This window comes from Salvelinus namaycush, chromosome 35, assembly GCF_016432855.1.
Source record: "Salvelinus namaycush isolate Seneca chromosome 35, SaNama_1.0, whole genome shotgun sequence".
Classification (NCBI taxonomy): Eukaryota; Metazoa; Chordata; class Actinopteri; order Salmoniformes; family Salmonidae; genus Salvelinus; species Salvelinus namaycush.
In genome coordinates, this window is record NC_052341.1 from 26584152 (window position 1) to 26597522 (window position 13371).

The following is a 13371-nucleotide window of genomic DNA, read 5'->3' on the forward strand; positions in this document are numbered from 1 at the left end:
GGGTGTGTGTGAGTGCACATATAATAATCTGCACTAATCGGGAGCGTGTTAACCCATCTGAGCAGTCAGAGCAAATTATCCCTCTAACAATGGCCTGCCCTCATCTGCTAAATGACCCCACTCGAAATCACATGCTGTCAGTGAGAAACACCATCTATACGTAGAAGGACCCTCCAGAACACAAAGAACTGCAGGACAATGTCACCTAATACAGTGCATTCAGAAAGTATTCAGACCCCTTGACTTTTTCCACATTTTGTTACATTACAGCTTTATTCTAAAACAGATAAAAATAGTTTATTCCCCTCAATCAAATCAAATTTGATTGAGGTAGACTTTACAGCGAAATGCTTAGTTACAAGCCCCATAACCAACAATGCAGTTAAGACGTGTTAAGTAAAAAATAAGACATAAAAGTAACAATTAAAATAACAATAGTGAGGCTATATACAGGGGTACCGGTACAGAGTCAATATGCGGGGGCACCGGTTAGTCGAAGTAAAATGTACATGTAGAGTTAAAGTGACTATGCATAGATAATAAACAGAGAATAGTAGCAGAGTAAAAGAGGAGGGGGGGGGCAATGCAAATAGTCTGGTTAGCCATTTGATTAGCTGTTATTAAGGAGTCTTACGGCTTGAGGTAGAAGCTGTTGAGAAGCCTTTTGGACCTAGACTTAGTGCTCCGGTACCGCTTGCCGTGCGGTAGCAGAGAGAACAGTCTATGACTAGGGTGGCTGGAGTCAGGCCCTAAAAAAATAAATCACATCCGGCCGTGATTGTGAGTCCCATAGGGCAGCGCACAACTGGCCCAGCGTCATCCGGGTTTGGCCGGGACAGGCCGTCATTGTAAATAAGAATTTGTTCTTAATTAACTGACTTGCCTAGTCAGTTAATACCTTATTTACATAAGTATTCAGACCCTTTGCTATGAGACTCGACATTGAGCTCAGGTGCAGCCTGTTTACATTGATCATCCTTGAGATGTTTCTACAAATTCACAACTCCTTCGACCTCATGGCTTGGTTTTTGCTCTGACATGCACTGTCAACTGTGGTAAATTCAAATGATTGGACATGATTTGGAAAGGCACACACCTGTCTATATAAGATCCCACCGTTGACAGTACATGTCAGAGAAAAACCAAGCCATGAGGTCAAAGGAATTGTCAGGAGAGCTCCGAGGCAGGATTGTGTTGAGGCACAGATCTACGGAAGGGTACAACAACAAAAAATGATACAGCATTGAAGGACATCAAGAACACAGTGGCCTCCATCATTCTGAAATGGAAGAAGTTTAGAACCACAAAGACTCTTCCTAGAGCTGGTTGCCTGGAGCAAATCGGGGGAGAAGGGCCTTGGTCAGGGAGGTGACCAAGAACCCGATGGTCACTCTGACAGAGCTCCAGAGTTCCACTGTAGATATGGGAGAACCTTCCAGAAGGACAACAATCGCAGCTGCACTCCACCAATCAGGCCTTTATGGTAGAGTGGCCAGACGGAAACCACTCCTCAATAAAAGGCATATCACAGCCCGCTTGGAGTTTGCCAAAAGTCACCTAAAGGACTCTTGACCATGAGAAACAAGATTCTCTGGTCTGATGAAACCAAGATGGAACTCTTTGGCCTAAATGCTAAGTTTTACATCTAGAGGAAACCTGGCATCAACCCTACGGTGAAGCATGACCCTAAAGCACACAGCCAAGACAACACAGGAGTGGCTTCGGGACAAGTCTCTGAATGTCGAGTGGCCCAGCCAGAGCCCGGACTTGAACCCGATGGAACATCTCTGGAGACCTGAAAATGTATGTGCAGCGGCGCTCCCCATCCAACCTGACAGAGCTTGAGAGGATCTGCAGAGAAGAATGTGAGAAACTCCCTAAATACAGGTGTGCCATGCTTGTAGCGTCATACTCGAAGACTCGAGGCTGTAATCACTGCCAAAGGTGCTTCAACAAAGTACTGAGTAAAGGGTCTGAATACTTATGTAAATGTGATATTTCAGTTTGCTAACATTTCTAAAAACCTGTTTTTACTTTGTCATTATGGGGTATTGTGTGTAGATTGATGAGGATATATTGTTTTAATCTATTTTAGAATAAGGATGTAACATAAAATATGGAAATAGTCAAGTGGTCGGAATACTTTCCGAATGCACTGTACCTGTCTTCATGAGAAGCAGATACATTGAAAGGAGGATGTATAAAAGCAGTCATCAATAGCAGAAGTAACCCATCACCAAATTAAACACCCACCTATGACCCATAATGCCCATAATGTCTATTGAGAACATGATTGTGATTGGAGATTATGATGAAGTGATGAGAGACTGAGAGAGGGGGATTAGACAAGGGTATGAGGGGAAGAAGGGAGAGGGGCAGCAGTCTGATTCTCCCTGAAGTGTACACTCATTCACTGTCCCTCGTGGATTTAAATGGAATGGACTTGTGTATGAAATAAGCAAACAGGGTGCCCACTTTCATATGCTAAGGCAGACACAGAAACATGTATACACAACCCAGAGACACTGACCACTGGTCCTTGGCAGGTATTTTATTTCATATATAGACGCTTTCTGTAATCAAATGTGAGTGCAATCAAACAACAGCAAATACAAACATTACCGATGTAGTCTGAACCAGGTACACAGGATTAACACTGGGACTCTACCTGGGTTAAAAAGGTACACTCCACAATATGACATCATACACAAATGGGGCAGCACTCTGCTTTACAGACAACCGCAACATTTTTATCTGCCAAGAAGACTGATCACATTGGGAAGAGTCAAGTGTCAGTTTTGGCAGTGTGTTGGTGATTTCCGTAACCAGGAAGTTGCCCTGCAGTCTATGATGACACCACATTGTGGAGTAGGGCTTCTGGCGGCCAACCAGAGGATGATGTCACAAAGCAGGATCAAAGACTTAGCTAAAGCTCCTAAATATTCTTAAACAACTCCATATTTCCTAGTTTACGGAGACTGATTTGAATTCAACTTTAGCTTTCGTAATACTCCGTAAAATCAACAGCTACGCGTGAATGTTGCTCAATGTGATCTGGGCCCGGTTTCACGATAGCGATGGACCTTAGGCATACAAGTGTCTTAACGATGCATATTTCCTACAACCGCCTGAAGATATAACATGTTTCCCCCCAAAAAAACACGCGTAGAGAACTAAGTGCATCGTTGGAGCATGTGTTGATACTGATAGGATCGAAATGGAGTGCTGCTCTCGGATCAGCTTACTCCATTTACATCTTTACATTATCATTATTTCACAAAACTGACGAAGGATCAGCTTCTAGAGAGATATTACCACCTACAGCTGCAAATATTGAGACGGCTTATTTTTGAATGCTTACTCAATAACAAATGCACTATATCACTGATTTGTTAGGCTACACGTCATGAAATATATTGATACAAATTACAGACAGCATCCTACAGTACAGTACATTTTGAAGCATCTTTTTATATGTCGCTTCCCACTGTTTCAATGGCAAAGACATTGGCAACTTTGTATTTGTAGTCAACTTTGTTCTGAAGTTATCGGTGGTCACAGAGACTGATAAACCATGTGATTATGTTTAGCGGAGATCTGTGTATAAAGTGACGTGGGAGGGCAAAAACAATCCATCCAACTCAGCTGTTCTGAGGTGATCTAATGCAGGCGTTAGATTACGAGCATCTTCAAATGCAACGTTAATAACAATGATTTTGGGAAACGGCTCAGAGATTTAACGACGCTCCTACAACGTTTCTAACGATGAGCTTAGCCTTAAAATGCTTTTGGGAAACCATTGATCCTGCTTTACTCAGGTGGGCAGAGCAGAGGGGAATAGGTGAGACGGTGGGGTCCAGGAGATGTCTGTTTTTGATCAAAGTGATCAGGTTAACTATTGAGCCTCTGATCAGGAGAGCGGAGGGGAGTAGGTGAGCGGTCTGTTTTTGATGCAGCAGGTCCAACCGTGACACCCTAACCCAGTGTTTTCCAAACTCGGTCCACGTTTAGTTTTTTGCCCATGCACCAACACCACTGATTTATATAATGAACTCATCATCAAGCTTTGATTGCTTGAATCAGCTGTGTAGTGTTAGGGCATTTTCTTTATTATTACTTGCACTCCTTGGGGTCCCCAGGACAGAGTTTGAGAAACTCTACCCTAACCCCTGATCTCTCCCCTCCCTCAGTTCAGCTGGTCACACAGAACGCCACCACGCCCAGAGTCCACCATTGTGAGCCCACCCCTACCAGAGAGAACAGAAAACGCTGTAGTCCTCTGCCGAATCCCAAACCAGTCCCTCGCCTCTACCAACTCTCTCGGAAATCACTCCACTGTCACACTTCCTGACAAAACTGATTTCCGGCGTGTCAAGTCAATAACCCCGACCAACTTCGGGACAGTCATGACTTGAACGATTCATTTCAAGTTCATAAATTAAATAAAAATGGACATGTAATTCAAATTGAGAAATTCCCCATTGTTTAACAAGATTTAAACCACACTAACAGTTGAACATTTAATTTGGGATGCATTTCACTGCTTCACAAAATAAATGCAAGTGCCTTATCATTAAGCACAACTTTTCAATGTTATTTATGAAATTGCACTTCGTAGTATTCCAACACACACCAGGTTGCTGTGAAGCCAGGTTGAAGTGTCTATCGGAGAGACTAATTAGACCTAAACCCCTCAATATTTTCACTCCCTCAGCTTTGGGACACGTGCATATGGCGGGCTCACATGAATGCACAAATCGAGGGCATTGGAGCGAGTGGAAGGGACTGGTTTGGGATTCAGCACTCCTCTCCCTCTCCTTTTTACCGCTCTTCTCCTTCGTTTATCCGACAGCAAACAGAAAATAAAAATTATCAGAAATCTCCATCCATCAGGAGGAACCAATCAGAGGCGGTCAGGTGGGATCAGTTTGAACCAATACCCATCCTGTAGCTGTGGCGTGGCACATAGGGGGTCAGGTGGGATCAGTTTTAACCAATACCTGTTCAGTAGCTGTGGCGTGGAGCAGAGAGGGTTGTGAGGGATGGGGGGTTGTATAACCGGCAACATGTAGCACGTGGACCCCCCCACCCTCTGTGTGTGAGAGAGAGAGAGAGAGAGAGAGATACATGCATTTGCAGGGCGTGGTGTGTAAGGTTTTAGGGTGTGTGTGTGTGTTCGGGCGGTTGGGGTTTTCAGGCAGTACAGAGTCCAAGACAAGTACCTGACTGAACCAGTCTGGGTCCCAATTCCCCACCTCCAAACTTCCTTTCTCACACACACACACACACACACACACACACACACACACACACACACACACATATATATATAAATCCACCCCAGGTCCTCATGTCCATGTGTAGTCAGGTGATCAATGTCAACAACAACAACAAAATAAAACACCAGAAAACCTGGATGGTAAAAAACTTCTACCATCCAGGCGCTTCATCAGTCCTTAAAACAACCGCAACACCTCCAAAAACACACTCCTCCCGAGGAAAAGCAGAGTGTGTGTGTGGGTGTGTTCATCCTCACACGCACACACACACGTCGTCCACTGGGCACGTGGAGGAGGCAACTCTCCCTCTGGGTGGCTAGACCAATCACAGGAGGAGACCGGGGTCGCAGTTACCACGACTACCAGGGGTCCTCCAGATCACACTGAGAGAGAACGAGAGAGAGAAATGTTTATGAGGCGCCATAGTACATACAATATAAAACTGATGTTATTAATGTACTGATGTTGAAAAGCGGGCGTGCAAGTGGATCAGGAGCTGAGAATGTGAGGGGTTGGTATGTGGGTCAATCTGTGGGATGAGTCGTTCTTGGACTCACCTGATGGTGGCCTACTGAAAGACCGGCTGTGTCCCAATTCTTATACTAGCCTACAGCCTATGTAATAGGCTTTTTGTCAAGAAATAAACATTTGCAGATGATGCTATAAATGCCATGGTGCCATGTAGTAGGAATTCACTGTGCACTATTCAGGACATGAAGAGCAATCAGACCCACAATGGAATGTTCACAGGAAAAAGTGATCATATACCATAACAGTCAGACACTGACCAAATCTGACAGTCAAGAGACAAACCAAATCAGATGGACAGATCTTATAATTATTATTAATTCAAATAACTTTTATTGATTATTTTATTCATTCACATATTGCTGTATGGAACAGATTCAGCCCACACACACACACACACACACAGTTATCATATTGTTTCTTGTTGCATACAGTAAGTGCCACCATTCATCAGAGAGAAATACAACTCAGTCTTTAGAAATACAATGACACACACACTTTTTTACTTTGGTATTTTGAACTTTTTAGAACTTTGTATACTGTTCCAGAATTTTGAAGTAGTTACAGTACTGTAGTGGACACACACCTTAACAAATTCTACCAAACACACACACACACCTCAGCTGGCTGCTAAGACCTGTCTCTCTCGGACGGGCATAGAGACACGCAGGCAGACAGAGAAACGCAGACAAAGACACGCAGGCAGGCAGACAGACAGACAGACGCAGACAGGCAGACAGACAGACACAGACAGAGACCGACACAAAGAGACACAGAGAGTGAGTGTGTTGTGCGTGTGTGGGTACTGTGAGAACAAGTATAGGTGGTTTATGGGAACTTGTGTTTTTATATGGACAGTCCAGTAGGTCTTCTCTCTCTCTCAGTCAGGTAGAGGTCCAGACATGATCGGCCCATTGACTTAGACCACTCATCTTTATATCTACCCATTATGGCGTCTGTGAGAGCACGGATGGACTAGACGCTGTGAGAGCACGCATGGACTAGACTAGATTTGGGGGGGGGGGGGGGGGGGGGGGTCAACAACAACAACAGAGATCAGAGGTGAATTAGGAGGGGGGAGGATCTGGTTGGCGAAGCTCAGCAGCTGGAGGATTTAGTGGGACGAGGTCTGCCGCCGGAGGTTCAGGTTGGTCAGTGTCTACCGCTGGAGGTTCTGATTGGTCGATGTCTGCAGCCGGAGGTGGTTGTTGGTCGATGTCTGGAGAGGGCGTGTCTTTGCGTTTCTCTGCTTCCGGGGATGAGGGCGTCTCGATGACGACGGGTGAGGGAGGGGGAGAGGGGGGTGAGGGCCGGGGGGAATCAGGGAGGTCGTCAGCGGTAAAGGAGGAGGATTCCTCCCCCGTGTCAGCTGTATTCTCCCCAGGCAGACGGTAGACTGCCAGGGCTTCCTCCAGCACCGAGCGATACTGCCCCCGGTGGTGCAGGCGGAACTGACGCAGCGCCTCCAAGAGGTTGGTCGCCGTACTGCTGCCTCCTCCCTCCTCACTCTCCTCCTCTCCTCCACCTCCAGCACAGGCCTGGCCGGGGCAACACCACGCCACACACACACACACACAAGCTAGTGTCAGACACACACCAGCATCAAACACACACACAGGCACACACACTGTCTCACACCATACTACCCCTACCCCTGAGGCCAGCTACCCGTAGTGACATTGTCTTTGTCCAGTGAGGGAGAGGAGAATACAACAGTGCCTTCCCGTTCCCCACTACAACTCCCAACACCCCAAACACAACACAATAAACACAGACTAGACTAGGCCAAATAGTTCATGTTCAAAAGACATCCCGGACTTTTGTGTGATAAAAGGCTGGGACACGGTAGGAAGGAACATCAGGGAGCAGTATTCATGTGATGTGAAACCAAGTCTTGACTCTAGATGAAATATTCAATTTTGATCATGTTTGGTATTTTGACGGTCCTCGAAGCCCATTCACACGCCAGAAGAGTGGTGCTGTTGTGACTGGGCTGGAGTGGGGTCATTGTGGAAGTGGGAGGTCAGGGGTGAGCGGTCAAAGAAGAGTTACTCACCCCTTCCTCTTCTCTTTGTGGGTTCAGCCTGCTGTACACCGCCTCGATCACACTGCGCCTGACCCCACACACACACACAATTAGACATTCTTATTTGTGAGCTTGATTGAGAAGTTGGATAAATAAATCATGACAGTCTCTCATACTTTCATGAAGAAAGAAGGGAGAGACATTTTAGTGATGTGAAAAGAAAATGGGCAATAAAGCAGCGGTCTTCAGTGTGTGTAGTATTTACTTGCAGGCCAGGCCTCCTCCAGGCGGAAGGTTGGGGATGTTCTCAGAGGCGATGTTCCTCAGAACAGACACCAGGTCAGGAACCCCCTCCTCTCCACAGCCACCCAGCAAATCTAGAGACAGACACAGGGTTAGAGTGGAAACGCAACAGAATAAAAGACGGACAGTTGCCTCTGACCAGAATATTGGCCGTCATATCCACGTTGAAAGAGCCACTGCTCGTCGACACCCAGCAGGTGGTCACTATAACACACAGCGGCGACAGCTTCTCTATGCTATTAGCGGTTCGTCAGCGTCGTGTGTCCAAGCTCTTAGAAAGGATAGGGGTGTGTGTGTGTGTCCTCACCCTCTACACGTGTCTCCAGGTATTTGTCCAGGTCCTCCTCTCTCTTCAGGGCTTCCTCAGACACCTTGGGAGCTCCCGGTAAAGTCACCAACACCACACTCATGTTATCTCTGCTGCCCTGGAGAGAGACACATAAAGAGACCGGGACTTAGAGTGTGGGTTAGTTAAGGGTGTGGGTTAGTTAAGAGTGTGGGTTAAAGTGTGTATGTACCTTGTGCAGACAGGTGTCCACCACGGCAGTACAGACTCTTTCCAGGTCGTCAAACACTTGTAGCCGGGACCTGACAAAATCGCACAGCTCCTCGTTGGACATCACGTCCCAGATCCCGTCGCACGCCAGCACCACAAACTCATCCCCCTCCGCAGCACGCTCCAACACACACACCTGGGGGAAGAACACACACCTCAGCTGGAGAGATCACACACACCTCAAGTAGGAGAAAGAGTTTAGTATAAGCTGTGCACAGTAATAAAGGCATTTTAAATACACACACACACACACACACACACACACCTCTGGCTCTGGGCTGACCAGTTGTTCTGTGGGACCCTTCCCATCCACACACTTGTAGTCATAGTCCCCCAGGGCTCTGGACACGGCCAGGGAACCGTTGACCCGCTGGATCATCACTGACCCCCCTGCGTTCTGGATACGCTCCTTCTCTCTGGGGTTGCACGGCTTATGGTCCTGCAGTGAGAAATAGAAAGCGTTTGAGATAGAGGCTGCTGATCTACAAAATGACCTTGCATTCTAAATAACTACTCATTACATGATCAGGGTCAGAGATCATGCGTCTTGCCAAGCTCAAACTGATCCCCTGCTGTCTCTCGCCATCACTTCCTCCCTCTCACTCAGTATATTGTACCTGAGTAGAATGCACCAGGTCTCCCAACCTTCCTCCTTCTCTCCCCATCCCCCCTTTCAAAAATAACACCTTGCAAATGTATTATAGACCCCTTGGACTTAACATTTTGAGTTACAAAGTGGGATGAAGGTGGATTTGTCAATCTACATAAAATAAGATATTTTATTTATATATACAGTGGGGAGAACAAGTATTTGATACACTGCCGATTTTGCAGGTTTTTCTACTTACAAAGCATGTAGAGGTCTGTAATTTTTATCATAGGTACACTTCAACTGTGAGAGACGGAATCTAAAAATCCAGAAAATCACATTGTATGATTTTTAAGTAATTAATTTGCATTTTATTGCATGACATAAGTATTTGATCACCTACCAACCAGTAAGAATTCCGGCTCTCACAGACCTGTTAGTTTTTCTTTAAGAAGCCCTCCTGTTCTCCACTCATTATCTCTATTAACTGCACCTGTTTGAACTCGTTACCTGTATAAAAGACACCTGTCCACACACTCAATCAAACAGACTCCAACCTCTCCACAATGGCCAAGACCAGAGAGCTGTGTAAGGACATCAGGGATAAAATTGTAGACCTGCACAAGGCTGGGATGGGCTACAGGACAATAGGCAAGCAGCTTGGTGAGAAGGCAACAACTGTTGGCGCAATTATTAGAAAATGGAAGAAGTTCAAGATGACGGTCAATCACCCTCGGTCTGGGGCTCCATGCAAGATCTCACCTCGTGGGGCATCAATGATCATGAGGAAGGTGAGGGATCAGCCAAGAACTACACGGCAGGACCTGGTCAATGACCTGAAGAGAGCTGGGACCACAGTCTCAAAGAAAACCATTAGTAACACACTACCCCGTCATGGACTAAAATCCTGCAGCGCACGCAAGGTCCCCCTGCTCAAGCCAGCGCATGTCCAGGCCCGTCTGAAGTTTGCCAATGACCATCTGGATGATCCAGAGGAGGAATGGGAGGTCATGTGGTCTGATGAGACAAATAGCTTTTTGGTCTAAACTCCGCTCGCCGTGTTTGGAGGAAGAAGAAGGATGAGTACAACCCCAAGAACACCACCCCAACTGTGAAGCATGGAGGTGGAAACATCATTCTTTGGGGATGCTTTTCTGCAAAGGGGACAGGACGACTGCACCGTATTGAGGGGAGGATGATGGGGCCATGTATCGCGAGATCTTGGCCAACAACCTCCTTCCCTCAGTAAGAGCATTGAAGATGGGTCGTGGCTGTGTCTTCCAGCATGTTTGCAGTACCTTCAGGCGTTTGGAAAATACTCCCAAGGATGAACCAGACTTGGAGGTCTACAATTTTTTTTTTCTGGGGTCTTGGCTGATTTCTTAATTTTCCCATGATGTCAAGCAAAGAGGCACTGACTTTGAAGGTAGGCCTTGAAATACATCCACAGGTACACCTCCAATTGACTCAAATTATGTCAATTAGCCTATCAGAAGCTTCTAAAGCCATGACATCATTTTCTGGAATTTTCCAAGCTGTTTAAAAGGCAGTGTCAACTTAGTGTATGTAAACTTCTGACCAACTGGAATTGTGATACAGTGAATTATAGGTGAAATAATCTGTCTGTAAACAATTGATGGAAAAATTACTTGTGTCATGCGCAAACTAGGTGTCATGCACAAACTAGATGTCCTAACCGACTTAACAAAACTATAGTTTGTTAACAAGAAATTTTTGGAGTGGTTGAAAAACTAGTTTTAATGACTCCAACCTAAGTGTATGTAAACTTCCGACTGTGTGTGTGTGTTACATATATTTCTTATTAATAAAAATGTAATAAATAAAATAGTTGTTGCATAAGTATTCAGCTCCCTGAGTTCATACATGTTAGAAACACTGTGGGCAGCAATTACAGCTGTGAGTCTTCAAACTCTGTCAAGATGTTGGGGATCATGGGCCAGTAACCGAAAGGTTGCTGGAACGAATCCCAGAGCTGACAAGGTAAAAATCTGTCGTTCTGCCCCTGAACAAGGAAGTTAACCCATTGTTCCCCGGTAAGCAGTCATTGTAAATAAGAATTTGTTATTAACTGACTTGCCTAGTTAAATAAATAAAAAATTAAATACAAGATGCATGTTTTGGAATATTTTCACTTGGCCATTAATGTGGAGTCACTACAATGTTAATTCATCCTCTCCCATCTCAGCCATTGAACTTAGTAGCCGTTTTAAAAATCACCAAATTGCCCCATGGTAACATCCCTGAGCAGTTTCATTCCTGTCCTAATGCGCAGTTCAAAAGGATGACTGTATCCGAGGTGTCTGGGTGGTTTAACACATAATCCTCAGCGTCATTATAAACTAGACCATGCTTAAGGAGATATTCAATGTCAGATTTGTTATTGTGACCAATCACTGCCCTTTGAGGCTTTTGAAAAGCTCCCTTGTCTTTGTAGATGAATGTGTGTGTGAAATGCAATACTTGACTGAGAGACCTTACAGGTGTTGGTGTGTGGGGGACAGAGGAAGGGTTAGTCATTCAATCATGTCAACCCCTATTATTTCCCAGAGTACACATAACTTTTGTGATTTGGTCATTTGACCCCTGAACTAATTTAGGTTTGCCTAAACAAAGGGGCTGAACACTTATGAAATGACTATTTTAGTTGACATTTTTTATTCATCTAAAAAATAAAAAAATAAATCCACTTGGACAAGAGTATTTTGTGTATATTGTTGACAAAAACAAACCCATTGTAATCCCACTTTAACACAAAACGTGAAGAAAGTGCCTTGATGAATACTTCTGCAAGGCACTGCATATTGTACCAGTGTATATCCAGTGCAGAGGTGTTAACCGTTAAAATCGGTTAGCCGCCGAAAACACAGTTGACCGATTGTGCTTATTGGTCTATAGGCTAATTTGCATAATTTCGTGGAATGAAATTGGCCTGTGTGTATTTACGAAATAATGTATCTTATTTAGCACACAAGCAACGTATACAGAGCTTAGTTTGAGCGGAATATCACCTGTCGGGCGAGCGCCTCAAGCAGCTGGTTGCTGCTTGAAGTGAAACATATAAACCCAGTCGTCGCACAACAATTCTAAATGCAATTTGAGTGAAAACAATGTTGGCCACCAGCCTATTAAAACCGCTTTCTATTGCTACACATATCTTTCTTCCCTCCTTATATTAAAGCAACTGCACTTTTTACAAGCGGAGTAGCCCATGGCTAAAAAGGGACCGTTGGAAACATCCTCAAATCGCCATTAGAGTACGCACTGCGTGATACGTTTTTTAAAACATATTTTAAAAATTAAAAACACATATTTACATCAGTATTCAGACCCTTTGCTATGAGACTAAAAATTGAGCTCAGGTGCATCCATCTCTGCAGCACTCCACCAAAATGCACCTGAAGGACTCTCAGACCATGAGAAACAAGATTTTCTGGTCTGATGAAACCAAGACTGAACTATTTGGCCTGAATGCCAAGTGTCACACCTGGATGAAACCTGGTACCATCCCTATGGTGAAGCATGGTGGTGGCAGAATCATGCTGTGGGGATGTTTTTCAGCGGCAGGGACTGAGAGACAGGATGGAGGGAAAGATGAACGGAGTACACAGCGATCCTTGATGAAAACATGCTCCGGAGCGCGCAGGACCTGAGACTGCGGCGAAGGTTCCCCTTCCAACAGGACAATGACCCTAAGCACATAGCCAAAGCAACGCAGTAGTGACTTTGGGACAAGTCTCTGAATATCCTTGAGTGGTCCAGCCAGAGCCCGGACTTGAGCCCAATCTAACATCTCTGGAGAGATGTGAAAATAGCTGTGCAGCGACGCTCCCCATTCAACCTGACAGAGCTTGAGAGGATCTGAAGAGAATGATAAACTCGAACAATTACAGGTGTGCCAAGCTTGTAGCGTAAACAAAGTACTGAGTAAAGTGTCTGAATACTTATGTAAATAGGATCATTTTTTATTCGTAATACATGTGTGTAGATTGAGGGGGAAAAAACGATTTAATCAATTTTAGAATAAGGCTGTAACGTAACAAAATGTGGAAAAAGTTAAAGGGTCTGAATA

The 13371-nt window shown here is 45.0% G+C and overlaps 1 protein-coding gene across 3 annotated transcripts in view; it reads right to left on the reverse strand.

Annotated features, from left to right (window-relative positions):
- Positions 1–2536: 2536 nt before the first annotated feature.
- Positions 2537–13371, reverse strand: part of LOC120030013 (protein phosphatase 1B-like) — a 30958-nt gene continuing 20123 nt past the window's right edge. For 2 of the 3 annotated variants that reach the window (XM_038975328.1, XM_038975329.1), the window contains exons 3-8: positions 8958–9131; positions 8655–8828; positions 8444–8561; positions 8099–8210; positions 7864–7921; positions 6118–7345 (exon numbers count right to left, since the gene is read on the reverse strand). In XM_038975328.1, coding sequence (XP_038831256.1) covers positions 6875–7345; positions 7864–7921; positions 8099–8210; positions 8444–8561; positions 8655–8828; positions 8958–9131 — 1107 coding nt within the window. In that variant the 3' untranslated portion in view covers positions 6118–6874. Of the gene's footprint in view, positions 5663–6117; positions 7346–7863; positions 7922–8098; positions 8211–8443; positions 8562–8654; positions 8829–8957; positions 9132–13371 lie in introns of those variants that run through there. The other variant, XM_038975330.1, reaches the window with a different exon arrangement.